This window comes from Elephas maximus, chromosome 17 (assembly GCF_024166365.1).
Source record: "Elephas maximus indicus isolate mEleMax1 chromosome 17, mEleMax1 primary haplotype, whole genome shotgun sequence".
NCBI lineage: Eukaryota > Metazoa > Chordata > Mammalia > Proboscidea > Elephantidae > Elephas > Elephas maximus.
Genome location: NC_064835.1, coordinates 18,659,372 through 18,678,110, shown reverse-complemented (window position 1 = coordinate 18,678,110; position 18,739 = coordinate 18,659,372). Strand labels below are relative to the sequence as shown.

Genomic DNA, 18,739 nt, shown 5'->3' with positions numbered 1-18,739 from the left:
AAACAAGATATTCAGGCAGCTAACAGACACATGAGAAAATGCTTTCGATCATTAGCCATTAGAGAAATGCAAATTAAAACTACGATGAGATTCCATCTCACTCCAACAAGGCTGGCATTAATCCAAAAAACACAAAATAGTAAATGTTGGAGAGGCTGCAGAGGGATTGGAACTCTTATACACTGCTGGTGGGAATGTAAAATGGTACAACCACATTGGAAATCAATTTGGCGCTTCCTTAAAAAGTTAGAAATAGAACTACCATCCAACCCAGAAATCCCACTCCTCGGAATATACCCTAGAGAAATAAGAGCCTTCACACGAACAGATATATGCACACCCATGTTTATTGCAGCTCTGTTTACAATAGCAAAAAGCTGGAAGCAGCCAAGGTGTCCATCAACGGATGAATGGTTAAATAAATTATGATGTATTCTCACAATGGAATACTATGCATTGATAAAGAACAGTGAGGAATCTGTGAAACGTTTCATAACATGGAGGAACCTGGAAGGCATTATGCTGAGTGAAATGAGTCAGAGGCAAAAGGACAAATATTGTATAAGATCACTATTGTAAGATCTTTAGAAATAGTATAAACTTAGAAGAACACATTTTTTTGTGGTTATGAGGCGGGGAGGTAGGGAGGGTGGGAGAGCGTTATTTACTGATTAGTTAGTAGATAAGAACTACTTTAGGTGAAGGGAAGGACAACACTCAATATAGGGGAGGTCAGCAGGACTGGACTAAACCAAAAGCAAAGAAGTTTGCTGAATAAACTGAATGCTTCGAAGGTCAGTGAAGCAGGGGCACGGATTTGGAGGCCATGGTTTCAGGGGACATCTAAGTCAATTGGCAAAATAAAATCTATTAAGAAAACATTCCGCATCCCACTTTGAAGAGTGGCGTCTGGGGTCTGAAACACTAGCAAGCGGCCATCTAAGATGCATCAATGAGTCTCAACTCACCTGGATCAAAGGAGAATGAAGAACACCCAGTACACAAGGCAATTATGAGCACAAGAGATTGAAAAAAAAAAAAAAATGGCTATATCAACCAGAGACTGTATCATCCTGAGATCGGAAGAACTAGATGGTGCCCAACCACAACTGATGACTGCCCTGACAGGGAATACAACAGAGAACCCCTGAGGGGCAGGAGAGCAGTGGGATGCAGACCCCCAATTCTCATAAAAAGACCAGGCTTAATGGTATGACTGAGACTAGAAGGATCCTGGCTGTCATGGTCTCCAAACCTTCTGTTGGCCCAGGACTGGAACCATTCCTGAAGCCAACTCTCAGACACAGATTGGACTGGACAATGAGTTGGAGAGAGATGCTGATGAGGAGTGAGCTATTTGCATCAGGTGGACAATTGAGACTATGTTGGCATCTTCTGACTGGAGGGGAGATGGGAGGTTAGAGGGGGTTAGAAGCTGGCAAAACGGTCATGAAAATAGAGACTGGAAGGAAGGAGCCGGCTGTCTTATTGGGGTGAGAGTAATTGGGAGTATGTAGTAAGGTGTTTTTTGTAGTAAGGTGTATATAAGTTTTTATATGAGAGACTGACATGATTTGTAAACTTTCACTTAAAGCACAATAAAAATTATTAAAAATAAATAAATAATAAAATTAAGTGCCTAAAATAATGTTTTGCATAGTGTTCAAACCCCTTGCCATTGAGTGGATTTCGACTCATAGTGACCCTATCGGACAGAGTAGAACTGGCCCATTGGGTTCCAAGGAACACCTGGTAGATTCTAATTGCTGACCTTTTGGTTAGCAGTCAAGCTTTCAACCACTGAGCCACTAGGGCATAGCATAAGTGCTCACAAATGTTAGTGTAGTTTAAGACAGTAGCATACTTTAACATATGTATTTAATGCATTATTTTATACCTCTGAAATAAGGTTTGAAAAATTGAGTGAAGTCCTATTTCTTATTATAAATCTATAAATTCCTTTCCTTTATGTGGCAATTTTCACCCAAACTCACTATAATGCTGAAAACTTGAACCATTTTCCACAAAGTATAGTTAACATTAGAATTACTCAGCTTACATTAACTTTGGTATCCTTTTGAGATGTAATCAAAATTGCCCTATTATACAAAGAGAGAGACAAAGCTTTAGTAACAAAAAAAAAGAAGAAAAGGAGGAGTAACGTTTAAAATCGTGTCTTAAATTTACTTTGATTAAATAAATAGATAAATAAAAATATAAATAAATAAAGACATAAACGTCCTGGGAACATAGAAGAAATGACTGTGATGTTGTTAGTCATTATTGACAGGAATCAGGGCTTTGTTAAAGCAATTTAGCCCCCGGCAAAAATATTGGATTAAATGCTAAATTAAATTGAAGACAAATTGAACAGCAGGAATCAGCTGACAGACTGTTTACATTTAATTGTAATTGTAAATGGTTAAACTAAAAATACCGTAAAGGGAGTGTTTGAATATCAAAAAAAAAAAAAAAGGAGAGAGAGAGAAAGTACAATTTTCTTATAAGAAAATAAAGTAGTAGCTAATTCTTACAGCAGATTTCTAATGTGCAAAGCACTGTGCTAAACCCTTTGCATTCAACACATCACAGTAACTCTATAAAGTAGGCATATCCCTCGTTTTATAGGCATGAAAGCTGAGGCTAATGTATTCAATGATGGACTCAAAGTTATACCTCTAGTTATTGGTAGAGCTAGATCGGCCCAAACATTTATTTTGAAAATCATGGTCTCTACAACCATACTGCGATGACAACCATGTACTATGTGTGATATCTAATAATAAAATGTGCACTCCAGGTTTATTCCAGACTAATACCTGAGCAGTCAGGACTACACATATTAACACTATTTTATTAAGACTCAGAAAAAGTCCTTGTTTCCTAAAATTATTACCATGATAACTTTTAGGTAACAAATAACTTTAAAATGACATTTGTTATAATCAAATAACTTCTTGTTTTAACAACTTTCTAAGCAATCTTTGAGAACAGAACTTTTTGGTTAATTAATCTCAAAGGTCTGCATTCGCAGGCCATGTAGAGATCAGAGTCTCCCTAGCCTCGTTATGAGTTCTAATTCCTGTTTGTTCCCCTTGAGAGATTTGTCATGGGGCAAAGCAGATTGATCACTCTGGGAGTTCGGAGATGCAATGTTGGGATCTTTGTTGAAATGGTAGTGGTGTTGGAATCTCTCTGTGTATTCTAAGGCAAAACTGAGCATCAGTGTAACCCACACAGACACACACACACACATACACGTGCCCATGAACACATGTGCCCATGCCCACATGCCATTCACGTAGGTATCACTGGCACCCTAAGGTGAAGGCGATTCTTCCTGTCACTGCAATAAAAAGGAAAAATGAGGTCCCTCATGGGTGTTAGTAATGAAAATGCCCTATACAAATTCTAAATAGCCTTGACTGACACTGATAAGATGCAACAGGAAAAACAGGGATTTTTTCATGTGAGGGCTCCAAATGGCTGCATGTTTTGAGTTTATAATCTTCTCACTGACAAAGAAGTACCAGTAAAGTCTGTCAGTCACATCTCAATTTGGCATTCTCTGTGCTTAGAGCGGCTTTTGCCTAATACATAACTAAGAGGAGAATTAATAACTAGGAAGCAAACCTGAGCAACAGAGTCAGGGTAAATAATTTGAGCCTCAGAATTAATTTCAAGAGAGAATGCAGAGGGTGAAATTTATCAAGTTCAACAAACCACACATCTTAAATTTGACAGCTACTTGCTGATTCTTTCCATCTGTGTATGTGATGCAGCTTGCCTGGTGGATTTGAACTTCTGACCTTTTGGTTAGCAGCTGAACTCTTAACCACTATGCCATAGGGTTTCCAGTTTACTGTTAGTTTTAAAATTCATAATTCAGGCATATGTAGTTAGCTAGTTAAAGGCCACTAAGTAAGCTCTTCTTAAGTTTTCTACTCGTATAACAATTACCTTGAGCACAAACAATGTAACACAAATACCCACACTCACATACACTTACATCTTGGCAGAATCATTTGGAAGAAGAACAATGTTTATGATAACGTACCCATAAAATATTGATTTTTGTTAAAAAGCATAAAATCTTTTGAAGTCCATGGAAAATATGCAATCTATATGGTAGCTCTGAGTTGGAATCTAACTGATTCTCTTACTCAGTTTATAGTTTGGAAATTCTCTGAGATCAAAGACCATGTGCCCAGTATCTCCTTTACTACTGACTTTATCTTGTGTTCCCCAAGGTTAGCAAAAGAATCTGAACATAGTTGATGTCCTATAAATATTTTTTAACTGAAAGAAGATACCTAATCCATAGAAAATTATTATCTAGCTAAAATTTACCAATATTCTGCTTCGCAAGTGGATTTTGACAGAATAAGAGATTAACTCCTATTTTTTAGTGTAACTTTGTTTATTTACAGGTATAAAATAAACAATCCTAAGAGCCAAGTACAGTAGGCTACAAAAAATAGATCAGTAGTAAGTACATGGAAACGTTTATTACGGTAATTGGGCTTACTTGTCTCTTGGTGTTGAGGCTGCCCCTGTCCATTACCACTCTGGGATCTCCTTATTCCCATTGAGATGAGGGACCTAATTCCACCACAGAATTACCAGTGATCGTCTCCCATTTATCTATGAAGCCACCACAGAGATTCTGAAAGATGTTGAGACCTCATACCTATGCATTTTTAAAATTCTGTTTTATTTTTGGTGAAAATCAAAGCATGCTTGCATTCAACAATTTCTACACATATTGTTCAGTGACAGTGGTTACATCTTTCACACAGTGACAGTGTCAACATTCTTGTTATTTCTGCCGTAGTTGTTTCACTCCTATTAATTTAGACTCACTGCCCCCTAAACTCATCTCTGTTTTAGAGTTACTTTTGTAGCTTTGGTCTCATTACGTATGTGTGTGTGTATATATACATATATATGTACATGTCTAAGTGGAAACAATAATTTATTGCATTCATTTACACATTAACATGGAACATTAATACACATATTGATGTGCTGATATGAAATAGTAAATTTGAAGAGAAACATTGTAACACCAAAGTTGTTGCACTATAGTTCATAAAGATAGATATTAATAAATTATGAGAGACATTGAAGAAAAATAGGCTAATTTTCCCAATAGTAATTCATTCTATGTTGAAATTAGCTTTTCTGAACATGATACCCTGGATATGATCACAGTATTTTAAGCTTTGAAAAAAGATTATTTCTGGGAATAAAAGAGCAGGGAGGGCTCTCACAGGAACATCCAGGAGTATTTTTCCAGCTTAATTCTTGGTTTTGGTTAGAGTCCCTTACATTTAACCCAAGCCAATGTGAAACAGCACCGCTTTCTATGACAGCTGCCTGTGGTTAATGAGATCAATACCAGGGATACAGTGCAAATGGCAACATTTTATATGAATTAATTGCCACAGGATTTGAATTAGTAAGCAAATTTTTTAATAATAGAAATGTGTACTCTATAGTTCTGAGGGAAAATTAGCAAACTTCACAATGGTTACTATTTTCTTACCATGGTATATTAATTCTTACTCTGGAAATCTGAAAATAAATTGCATTTTCTGTAAAACTTATAATTCAGTCCTTTAGAAAATAATACCTATAATGATATACACCAACTCTATATAAACTTTGTTATGTGTTATAGTCATTAGAATATATACACACACATATAAGGAGCACTAAATAGATTTGGTAAACCATGCTATAAATAAACCAAAAAAACAAAAAAACAAACCTTTAGCTTTTGAGTTGATTCTGACTCATAAAAACCGTTTAGGACAGAGTCGACTTGTCCCATAGAGTTCCCAAGGAGAGACTGGTGGATTTGAATTGCCAACCTCTTGGTTAGCAGCTGAACACTTAGCCGCTGTGCCACCAGGGCTCAGTGCTATGCATACACATGGCCAAATACTGTTCAGTTTGATTTAATTAAAAGCAACAAATATTGATTGGGTCCCTACTACTTTCAAGTCACCAGATTAGGCAATGCTTGTAGATTTTAAGACATACAAATCACACCAAATCCACATCTAAAGCCAAACTTTAGATAAACTAAGAAAATATGCTAAAACCTTAAATAACATAATCAAAAGCTGAGGTTGAACAATGTGTTAAATGAATTATTTACATCTTCTTTGATTTCTTTCATCAGAGCTTTGTAGTATTCTGCATATAGATCCCATACATATTTTGCTATATTTATATCTGTTTTTCATTTTGTGATATTATTGTAAAAAGCACTGTTTTTTTAAAAAAATTATTTCAAACTCCAATTTTTCATTGTTAGTATATAACAAAAGCATGCCTCTGGGTTATATCCTTCCACCATTTTTATTCAATCAGTATGCTGAAAGAATAATCCGAAAAGCTGGACTATATGAAGAAGAACGCAGCATCAGGATTGGAGGAAGACTCATTAACAATCTGCATTACGCAGATGACACAACCTTGCTTGCTGAAAATGAAGACAAGGGAAAACACAATCATGGTCTAGACACTTAGAGTTATGGAGGCTCAATCAGTGGTGCTTATCTTGGTTCTTCCCATTTTATTGAAACACGGGAGAGGAGAAAATGCACTTGTTCTACATTTGTTTACCAACCGTGCCCTCTCCCTTCAAAGCATTTTATAACCACACCATACTAATTTTTTACAGCAACGTAAAAAAAAAAAAAGGCATAGCATGCTTATGAAAACATTTGTTTGGGGGAAGGGCTCTGGTGGCAAAAAAAAAAAAACATAAAACGGGAATTATTTGGGTAAAAATACGGTATTTCAGAGCCTTCTTTACAGTTCCATGTCTAGATTCTGCTTCTAAAACTTCATTTCAAATATGCAAATTATCCTAGAAATAAAATAAATGAGATAATTTCCTAAGAAGCATATGCCTCTCTTCATGTTATAAGAAGACACCAAAGACTCTAGATTTCAGTTTGGTAAAAGGCCAATCTAATGTACACAAATCACTTCTAGAAATAACACATCCTGATGAAATCAGCCAGTTGATTGGTTGCCTACTTTATTTCAGACATAATTTTCAGAGTTAGGTCTATAATGACCACTTAGCCATGGATGGAACCAGATAAAGACAGAAACATTCATAATAAAAGGTAGTGATGGCAATTGCAAACATTCTGTGCCAGGCACTGATTAAAGTACAATTATTTATTAACTCATTTGATTCTCACAACTATACTAGCTGGTAGATATTAATATCATTTTCACTTGACATATAAGGAAACTGAGGCATGGAAAGGTTAAATAACTTCTTGAATGTTATACAGCTAGGAAAAGGCAGAGACAAGATTAGAACCCAGGCAGTCAACTTCAATGAACTGTCTCTTAACCTTTCTACCATGACGTTAACTCACATGAAAGATGCATAAAAGGCAGTGAATTACGAATCTTCCTTAGGGGGCTCTAAGAAAGTTTTGTAGAAAGGCTATGTGAGACCCAAGCCTTTAGAAATAAACAAAATCCATCATGGAACAGGAGAAATAAAAGGATTAATGAGTGCCAAAGAGGTGAGAGGAAGTGCTTATCCATCAGCAGGAGCTGAACAACTTAAAACCATCCTGAGTAAGAGGAAGAGAAGAGTAGTTGGCAGAAAACAATCAGACCCAGCCCAGTGGGTTGAATTTCATAATGTAAATGAAACACTATGTAAAACTGAAAAGGCTTAACCGTAATAGAAGCTGTGGACAACAGGGATCCATTCAAGATGTTAAAGCAGGTGAATGTCACATATGATTAGTCTACACTGAGAATCCCTGGGCAAGCCAGGCTTACATTTGTATTTTATTAGCAAAATAAGGACAGCTCTGCTCTTGTGCACCCCTTGTAAATGGAGTTCTCATTCCATGTCTAGTGGACTTTGGGTATGGGCCCAGGTCATTCTCATAAGCCTACCCTGCCCAGCAACTTACCTCCTAGGCCTGCCCTCCTCCATTTTCTGAGCTCATACAGTAAGCATGTGGTGGAGGTGGGGAAAGATTATAGATTTCTTGTTTTCCTGTTCTCCCTCTTTCCACTATATCACTAATGTTTTTCCTCAGTCAGAATTATGCTCAGTTTTATTCTATATTAATATATTGACTGATATATCTCTAGAATTTAATTTTCTAAGATTAAACCACTCATGTGCAAGTCCCTATGCATAATAATGTACTTAAAAATTGGAAAGTGACAGAGGGAAAAGGGTAAACTCCAGAAGAAACAGATCTATACAAAATAATCCCCAGTGCAAGAGGATGGTAAGCCCATAACAACCACAGAGGAACAGATTAATTTCATTACCATTGGCATACATGGTTTGCCAGCCACTTTTTATGCTGCTGGGTCTCATCCACAAGGCATTATTCTCATTGAAATGCATTTAGTGCCAGTGTAGGTCCCTTTTGCAATGTGTGAAGCTCAGCAGACCTGAGCTGGAGCCTTATTGTTCTGTAGATTGAGGATTTTATTAGGTCATGCTTCTGGAATGTATTAGTTTTATAAACTTTTGTATTTTTCCCCCTTTATTTCTATTTTATAAGACCTGTGAGCATAATTATGACTTTTGTGTATGAAAGTTAGGGAGTCCTGATGGGTTTGTTTTGGAAAGGTGGCATATTAAATTATATCTCTAACTCCTATTGGCATACTGTCATTCCACAGATCAGTCATGCCATAGTGGTGCTAACCTCATTCATGGATTGCATTGCCACATTATATATTTCAGTTATAATCTGGCAATTCAATCTGAAACTACCAACCAAAAATATAAACACCGTAGTAAACATGCATTCGAAAACGGAAAAACTATGCCATCAAAAAAAAAAAAAAAGTTATGGAAAAGTTTAAGTGACATTTTATTTTATTGGTTGAGAAAACTCGTGTTTAGCAAGATGTGACTGATTTTCATGCCCATAACCACAGGACCATTGGGCTCACGATCAGTAAAACGTGGAGAATCTCAGTGACATCTGCTTACAGACCCAAATGTTATCACTGAGCTCCCTTCAACCACCAACTTTTTCCAGCCAGTGGTTTGTCTGTGCAGCCACTTATGTTGTTCTCTAAAGATCTCTCCAGTGAACTCCAAACAACTAAATACCAAACCTCACATAGAGTCTCTTTTCCAGCCTAAACCCCATGACGCTACCTCTTCAAGTGGTCCTTTACCTCTCTGCTCAAACCTTCCTCATCTCCTTGGCTCCTCCTCCAAACCACCCCTCAGTTGCATCTTTCATCATTCTCTCAACAATATCATCTGCTGTGGACTCTTTAAAAGGGGATATAGAAATGAAATTGGGATGGGATATGTTCATCCCCAATTTAAGAGACAAAAGCATATAGTTATATTACCTACTTTGCTTTGTTTTAATCTCCTCTTTTGTTTCCTGAAATGAAACTTTTTATAATGAATAAAAATTCTCTGACCTTCTGAAATTCTTTATCCAGGCCTACGGATATCCTGCATTTTCTTCAGTTTTAGGACTCCATGCAGTATCCCTCTTTTAATTAAGGTTAGGTATTACTCAGGTAATCCTGGTACTTGTCTTAATATTTTTCATTTTATTTTACTGTGTTTTAGGTGAAAGTTAATACACACATTATTTTCTCACTCAAAAAAATTTATACACAAATTGTTTTATGACATTGTTTGCAACCTGCACGATGTGTCTACACTCTCCTCCATTCCCTTTCCGCCTCCGGCTTTCTGTGTCCATTTGTCCAATTATCCTGTCCCTTCCTGCCTTCTCATCTTTGTTTTTGGGCAAGTGTTGCCCATTTGGCCTCCTATACTTGATTGAACTAAGAAGCACATTCCTCACATGTATTACTGTTTGTTTTATAGGTTTGTCTAATCTTTGGTGAAAGGTAGACTTCAGGAGTGTTTTTAGTTCTGAGTTATCAGGGTGCCTGTGGGTCATAGTCTCACAGGTTCCTCCAGTCTCTGTCAGGCCAGTAAGCCTGTTCTTAATTTTGTGAATTTGAATTTTGTTATACATTTTTCTCCTGCTCTGTCTGGAACTCTCTATCATGATCCCTGTTAGAGCGGTGGGTGGTGGTAACTGGCCACTATCTAGTTTTCCTGGGCTCAGGCTGGTGGAGGGTGTGATTCATGTGGTCCACTTGTCCTTTGAACTAATATTTTCCTTGTATCTTCGGTTTTCTTCATTCTCCTTTGCTCCTAACATGATGGTAACGATAGATGTATTTTAGATGGCTGACTACAAGCTTTTAAGACCCCAGATGCTACTCATTCATGTAGGATGTAGAACATTTTCTTTATGAAATATGTTATGCCAATGGAGCGAGATGTCTCCTGAGATCATGGTCCCCAACGTTCAGCCCCAGTAACTCGGTCCCTCAAGGTATTTGGATGTGTCTAGGAAACTTCTATGGCTTTGCCTTGTTCAAGTTGTGCTGACTTACCCTATATTGTGTGTTTTCTTTCCCTTCACCAAAGTCAAAGCTTGTCTGCTATCTAGTTAGTGATCTCCCCTCTTCACCCCTCCCCTCACTCGTAACCAATATATATATTTTTTTTTCCTGCATGTAAACCTTTTTTTGGGGTTTTATAATAGTGGTCTCACAATATATATCCTTTTGTTATTGACTTATATCACTCAGAATGCCCTGCAGATTCATCCGTCTTGTGAGAGGTTTTGAAGATTCATCATAATTCTTTATTGTTGCATGGTATTCCATGTGGTATATACCATGATTTTTTTTTCATCTGTTCAGGGGCACATAGCTTGTTTCCATATTTTTGCTACTATGAATAATGTTGCAAAAAACACAGGTATGCATATATCTCTTCTTGTGATGATTTTTATTTCTCTAGGATATATTCCCTGGAGTATAACAGCTGGAGTGTATGCTATTTCTGTTTCTAGCTTTTTAAGGAGGTGCCATATTGTTTTCCGTAACGGTTGTACCATTTTATATTCCCACCACCAGTAAGAGTTTCAATCTCCCTGCAACTTATCCAACATTTGTTATTTTTTTGTTTGTTTGATTAGACCCGGTAAGGTCAGGGTGAGATGGTATCCCATTGTAGTATTGATTAGAATTTCTCGAATGGCTAATGATCTTGAGCATTTCCTATGTCTTTTACCTGCCTGAATGTCTTCTTTGGTGAAGTGTCTGTTCATATCCTTTGCCCATTTTTTAATTGGATTATAAGTCTTTTTTGTTATTGAGGTGTTGAAGTATTCTACAGATTTTAGAGATGAGACCCTTATCAGTTATGTCTTAACCAAAAATTTTTTCCCAGTCTGTAGGTTCCCTTTTTATTCTTTTGATGAAGTTTTGTGATGAGCCTACATGTTTAAATTGCTTTCTTTATTTTTGGTATTTGTCCACACTTTATTCTAGAACGTAAATATTAATTTATTCACTATTCTTGGCACCAAGATGCTTTGAGCACCAGACTTTAAATGGAAAGCAAGTTGATGGGCGTGCTAAACCAGACATGTTCTGAGTCTACAAGATAAAGGTGATGATATCACTAGGTGAGACCCCCTAGCTAGGAACATCAAAACTTCCCATTCACTTAATAGCCCATATGATTTTGGGGGGTCAGTTATTTATGGTGAAGAGAGAGAACTAAAGGAAAAGTGGCTTTTTGAAGATTGTTTCTATGTATGAAGGGGGTTAACTAATATAAATTATTTGTGAAAATTTATTTCTTGAACCTGAGATCGAAGTGTTTGATTGCCTATTCTCATGATGTAAAAATCATCCTGAGTTCAGTCAAGTCTGTTATGAATCTGAAAACCAGACAGACTAACAGGTTCCATTTTGTTGTTGTTCCTGACAACCAAAACCAGTTACAGGGTGCCAGAGATTTCAAATGAACCAGATGGAGATCTAATGTTCTGACAAAATGAAACAAATGATTTGGTAAACAAAAGGTTTTGAACATCTTCCTTCAGCTTTCCCATATTCTAAGAAGGGGCTTGTATTAGGTCTGTCCAATTCATCTTCAGGTCTTGTTTATATAACAAAACCTCTGTGATCGTTGTTTTCCTCTCAGACTTCTTTGGCATACAGGTCTTCTGCAAATAACTTAATTTCTATATACTTGATATATGAAAACTACATAATTTATAAGATTTATTACATAGATGCTGCACTATTAGATCAACACCCTTAGACTTAATTAGAGTCCTGGTTTTTTTTTATGTCTGAAATAGTTGGAAATGTTGGCAAATTTGATAAATGTTGGTTATGGATCATGAAATGTGAGGAAAAAAATGTGGTCTTCAAAAGGCAAACACCAGTGGTTGTTTCTGTATCTCCTTTTGTTAATGAAGTTAGGTATTTATCAATACATTTGAGTTGTAATGATGACAAAATAGGACTGATTTGGGGAAGGTGTTGTTGTGTGCCTTCAAGTAGATTCTGACTCATAGCAATCTATAGGACCAAGTAGAACTGCCTCATAGGGTGTCTTAGTCTGTAATCTTTATGGGGGCAGATTGCCAGGTATTTTCTCCCATGGAGCCACTGATGGGTTCGAACCACCAATCTTTTGGTATCTTTAGCTGAGTGCCTAACCATTATGTGAAAGACACAATATTGACTGCACTCATGATGCTGATTGGAATCATAATGAAATAACATCTCTTAAGTTGATTAAATGAGCCCTGGTTGTGCAAATGACTAGGCACTCAGCTGCTAACCAAAAATATGGCAACTGGAACCCACCCAGCAGCTCCATGGGAGAAAGACCTGGCAACCTGTTTCCATAAAGGTTATAGTCAAGAAAACCCTATGGGGGCAGTTCTACCCTGTCACATGGGGTTGCTATGAATTGGAATGGACTCAATGGTACCTAACAACAAGGTGATTTAGCCAGGTCACTATGTTCTTTATGTTATTCAGGAATCCTTTATATCCATAAATCCAAGTGGAAGAGAACTCTGATAGAGTATGTTAAACCCTTTCACAGCTTCAGCTCTCACCTTTAGGAGGGTCATTTACAAATCTGTACTCTAGCCACAATATCTAGAGCGAACCCTAGATATTTTTTTCCAAACTCTTGTTGGACATTTTCCCATAGGTATATCCTGAATCACATGAAAAATCATCTTTTCTTTCTGACTTGAATTCAGACGATGCTAAATTATTTCCTCTTGAGCTTGTCTGAGAGTTGATCATCTTCCACCAACTCCTCCCATACACATACATATAGTATACGCATAGTTATTTTTTATATGAATGCTATTGTGATTCTTACATTGTTTAAGATAAATACGTGGACTTGCAAAAGTAAAACTTCACCTCCCATTCAAAGAGGTGGAATCTACTAGAGGGTCAGGCTATTTTGGGCAGTTAAATGGAAAAAAAAAAAATTCTGCATACTTACTGATTATCAAAACTCAATGTAGGACTTAAAAGGGGGAATGAATGAAGAGAATGTGATACAAATTGTCCTTTACGTTACACCATAATTTGTGATTGTTCTTGAGAATAACCTTTAGAAAGAGAAATTTCTCTGTAGCTCTGGGACCTACTGACACAAATATAATATGATCTTTGGAGACTTGTGTACCTCTCCTGAGCTTTAGTCTCATGCCATTAACTCTTCAGAAAACACTAGCTAAAGATGGTAAATGTTGTAGGGTTTCAACAACACTTCTCCAAATCTGCAAAATGAAACCGTGAGTGATTTTTCCTTTACAAAGGGGCAATTTCTCTCTGTTTCAAATCTTTTTGGAGACTGTGAAGATACAGTGGAAAGAAAGCTGAACTCGGAGTCTGAAGATTTGGGTATGACTTATCTTCAGTTTTTACTTCTAGAAAAGTTATAAACTCTCCAACTTTCAGTGTCCTTACTTGGAAATGGAGATTAATTACCGCTACCTTTTTTTTTTTTTTATAGGGACTTTGTGAGAATAAATTGGGAGAGCATAAAATCATAGTATAAAAATAAAGCAATATAAAAATAACATTAAAGTTATCATTAAGAAGTCAGAATTAGTAAGAACTCAAAAAAGGATTCCTAATGTTGCAGAGGAAACACTGGTGGCGTAGTGGTTAAGTACTACAGGTGCAAACCAAGTGGTTGGCAGTTCAAATCCACCAGGCACTCCTTGGAAACTCTATGGGGTAGTTCTACTCTGTCCTATAAGGTCGCTATGAGTCGGAATCAACTCGACGGCAGTGGGTTTAATGTTGTAGATGTGGGATTCAACTTTACCTTTTAACAGATGTGTATTGGTTAAGTTGCTTAAACAATTTGTGTCTCACTTTCCTAAGGTAAAAGGTGAATTAACACTTTCACTTCTCATAGACATGTGACAAGGACTGAGGATTTAATGTACCCAAAGTACTATGCCTAGAATATTTATATTGAACATTTAAATCAAGTGTTTGTTGGTTTTCTTAATTAAAGATCATACACGAGAGCATCTCAATAGGCTTCTATCACTCTAAGGGATCTCCCTCAGGGATATTCTGGCCTTCCTCATGGCATTTGCTTCTCATTTTAAAATGCCTAAAGAATGGTATCAAGTTGTTATTATGCAGCCATTGTGGTGATATTCAGAAGTGCTATTACAGATGTGGATAGATCTACTGTGTTTAAATTAAAGCCACATATTCACCAGGGGAACCATTTGTTAATCTTTATTTTGCCTACATTTTTTAATACATTTGAAAATGTGGGCAAAATAAATATGAAATATATAATAAAATTTAAAAAATCTCAAAGTTATAAGGGACATTAAGGATGCATATGGAATAATCTTGCATTATAATTAGGAATCTCCCTCATGACATCCTGAAAGGAAGTCATCTCACTCATTCTTAAACCCTTAGAGTGACAGGAAATCATTCCTTCATAAGGCAACTTATCTCATTAATTTTTTTTCTTTCTATACAGAAATAAAATCTAAGTTTTTGTTAGTTTCATTCCTTTTTACTGATTGTTAACCATGGAAAACTACACAACAAATCTACACAGCAGCTCTGCAGGCATTTGACGATGAGCACCAGCATCTCCGCTTCTTTAGGCAAAACATTCCTGGGAGCAATCACTAGAGGATTTGGCTCTGCAATCAGAAGACTTGGGTTTTAATGTCCACTTGGTCACTTTCTAGTAGTGTGGTGGAGTTATTAAACTTCTCTGTGCTTTTATTTTCTCTCTTGTTTAATCAAATTGTTTTGAGACTCAAATTAAAACAAAACAAAAAAACTACTGAATTTAAAAAAGAAATTAGCACAGAACCTAGCAAATGATCAGTTCTTTTTATGCCTGAATAATACTTCATTGTACACCACATTTTATTTATCCATTCATCGGTTGGTGGTCACTTGGGTTGTTTTCCCCATTTGGCTGAGATTTCAGGAAGCCCCATTGACTTCTCAGCTGCTTTCCACTTTGCTTCTTAGCCTGTTACTCATCCTAGGTACATCAGAAACTGTGTGGAGGGAAAAATTAGTGCAAATATTAGGCTCATTTTTTGTGCAGCTCTTCTCTCCAACGTCTTGGTCCATCAAGTCCTGGTTGCCACAACAGCTTTTTGATGCCTTCAAATAGATGTGTCTTGTATAGGATTTGTAATTGTTTTCACTGTAAGTAATGGTCTTTTACATTTTTCTCTGCAGGAGCTGGAAGAGAAAAATCACTTGTGTTGTTCTCTTTTGAGATCGTTACATGTTATATTAATAGCCACAAATGTTGGCTTCCTGTCCAAAATTGTCTTCTTGTCTATACCTTACCTGATGAATGTGGTTCTGTGTACTGAAGTTTGCTATTTGCAGGTGAGATTAACTTCTGCTAAACTATTGGAAATAGCTTGAATGGCCTTGAAATCTGGGACTTGGGTTTTGTTTTTTTTTGTGTGTGTGGATTTTTTTTTTTTTTTAGTACTAATTCAATCTCTTAACTTGTTATGGGTACATTCAGATCACCTATTTCTTCTTGAGTCAGTTTTGGTAGTTTATGTCCTTTGACTAATTTACCCATTTATCTAATTTGTTGGAATATAATTATTCATAGTATTATAATCCCTTTAATTTCTGTAAGGTCAGTAGTAATGTCCATTCTTTCATTTATGATTCTAATAATTTGAATCTTCTCCCTTTTTCTCTTGGTCAATTTAGCTAATGGTTTGTCTACTTTGTTGATCCTATCAAAGAGCCAGTCTTAGCATCATTGATTTTCACTATTGCTTTTCTATTCTCTATTAATTTCTGCCTTAATCTTTATTTTTTTATTCCTTTTGAATTGATAGAACAACTAGACAAAGGATTAATAAAGAAATAGAAGACCTGACCAATATTATAAATCATCTAGACCTAACAGGCTTCTATAGAACACTCCAGAAAACTACAGAATATACATTCTTCTCAAGTGGACATAAAACATTATCCAGAATATACTGTATAATAGGTCATAAAACAAACTTCAACACATTTAAAATGATAGAAGTAATACAGAGTATGTTCTCTGACCACAATGCAATAAACTTAAAAATTAATAGCAGAAAAAATGTAGGAAACTCACAAATATGTGCACATTGAACAGCACACTCCTAAGTAACCAATAAATAAAAAGGGAAATAAGAAATACCTAATGATGAATAAAAATGAAGACACAACATATCAAAATATGGAATGAAACTAAAGCAGTGCCCAAGGGAAATTTATGACTAGAAATATTAGTACAGAATAAAGATCTCAAATCAATAACTTAAACTTCCATGTTAAAACACTGGTAAAAAAGAATCTAAATCTAAAACGAAAGGAAGGAAAAACACCTCCACAAAAAAGGGAAGAGAAAACAGATCTTTATATGAATAGCATTTCTGTATATCATTGGAATTAAAATAACATTTCTATAAATCTCTGGCGTCTAACTAATGGCAACACCATATTTCCATGTCAAAGAGATGGTATATGTATTGGAGTTTAGCCTCTTGATAACCCATCACAGAATTCTGTAATTGGGATCTGCCTTCAGACAAAAAACAAAACAAAAAACAGGAGAAAGATGGGGAGAAAAAAAATAAAGGAAACTCATATTACACCTGCACGGATTTCTTCAAATTTTGACTCCTCTTTGTATACTTTTTGTATTTCTTAGGCAATTCCTTTTTATATTTTATCTAGAGTTTTAAATTGCGGTCTCTGGGAAAGATGCTATAGTGAGTTTGAACACTTAGTCAAAACCAACAACTTCAGAATAGAATCAAGAGTTTTGCTGTCCTTTTGCTTTTCTGTAGATCTGCCCTTACATAAGAAGGTTGACTGTTAAAACATGAAACCAACACATCCATCAGAAAGATTCTTGGTTTGACACCTGTGTTCACACTCTGGTGTCCTGTGTTCTTCTTTGACGTTTATCATTCTGACAAAGATGAGGAATGTCTCAATGGTGATTGAGTTTATTCTGCTGGACATCCCACACACAGAGGGTCTGGGGACCATCCTCTTTATCTTGTTTTTGTCTTTCTACCTCTTCACCCTGACGGGGAACCTGCTCATCCTACTCACAATTGTCTCCTCCACTCGGCTTCACACTCCCATGTACTTCTTTCTGTGCAAGCTGTCTGTGTGTGACATATTTTTCCCTTCAGTGAACTCCCCCAAGATGCTGTTCTACCTCTCAGGGAACAGCCAAGCTATCTCCTATACAGGCTGTGTTTCTCAGCTCTTCTTTCACCACTTCTTGGGCTGCACTGAGTGTTTCCTGTACACCGTGATGGCCTATGACCGCTTTGTGGCCATATGTTACCCTCTGCGCTACACAGTTATCATGAGTCACAGAGTGTGTGCCATCCTGCCCATGGGGACTTCATTTTTTGGCTGTATTCAGGCCATCTTTCTAACCACTCTCACTTTCCAGTTGCCCTACTGTGGTCCCAATGAGGTAGACTATTACTTTTGTGATATCCCAGTGATGCTGAAGCTGGCCTGTGCAGATACCTCAACGCTGGAGATGGTGGGGTTCATCAGTGTGGGCCTCATGCCCCTTGGCTGCTTCCTTCTCATCCTCACCTCCTATAGCTGTATTGTCTTCTCTATTCTTCAAATCCACTCTGCAGAGGGCCGACGCCATGCCTTCTCCACCTGCAGTGCCCACCTCACTGCCATCCTCCTTGCCTTTATGCCAGTAGCTTTCATCTACCTGCAGCCCACTCCTAACCCCTCTCTTAATGCAGCTGTTCAGATTCTGAATAACCTGGCCACCCCCATGATGAACCCCTTGATCTACAGCCTAAGAAATAAGGAAGTGAAATATTCTCTGAGGAAAGTGCCATAGCAGCTGAAGTTACTTTCTGAGAAGTGACAGAGAGAGATAAGTAGCTAACAATTCAATAGAACTACACTGCTTACAAAAGGTATGCTCTAGGGAACAAGACACTGCCCCTGTTTTGATGAGGAAGCTAAGACTTGAAGAAATAAAACGACTTGCTCCAGGTGACGCAACTAATAACCTATCCTGTCCTGAAAGCATTGTATCTTTCCAGTTGGCAAAAAAAAATTGGGCCTTCTTTCTCTCATTCTTTATTTTCCTCTCCCACATCTTCTCCTCCTCTTATCTTCCCCCTCATGGTCACTTCTTCATGTTGCCTGCAATAACCATCTCCTTGAATGTCTGCTTTGGATAAGCCCTCATTTGTTAGTTTAGACGTTGTTAAAAAAAATAGTAGAGGTGCAACCTCATCACTTCAGGTGGCATCCAGCAATTTTTGAAAAA

The 18,739-nt window shown here is 36.9% G+C and overlaps 1 protein-coding gene across 1 annotated transcript; it reads left to right on the top strand.

The window, feature by feature from the left end:
- The first annotated feature begins 17,395 nt into the window (after positions 1–17,395).
- On the top strand, positions 17,396–18,301 carry LOC126060673 (olfactory receptor 149-like). Its single transcript, XM_049856902.1, has one exon. It carries the CDS (start codon positions 17,396–17,398, stop codon positions 18,299–18,301), a length of 906 nt encoding a protein of 301 aa, XP_049712859.1.
- Positions 18,302–18,739: the final 438 nt, after the last annotated feature.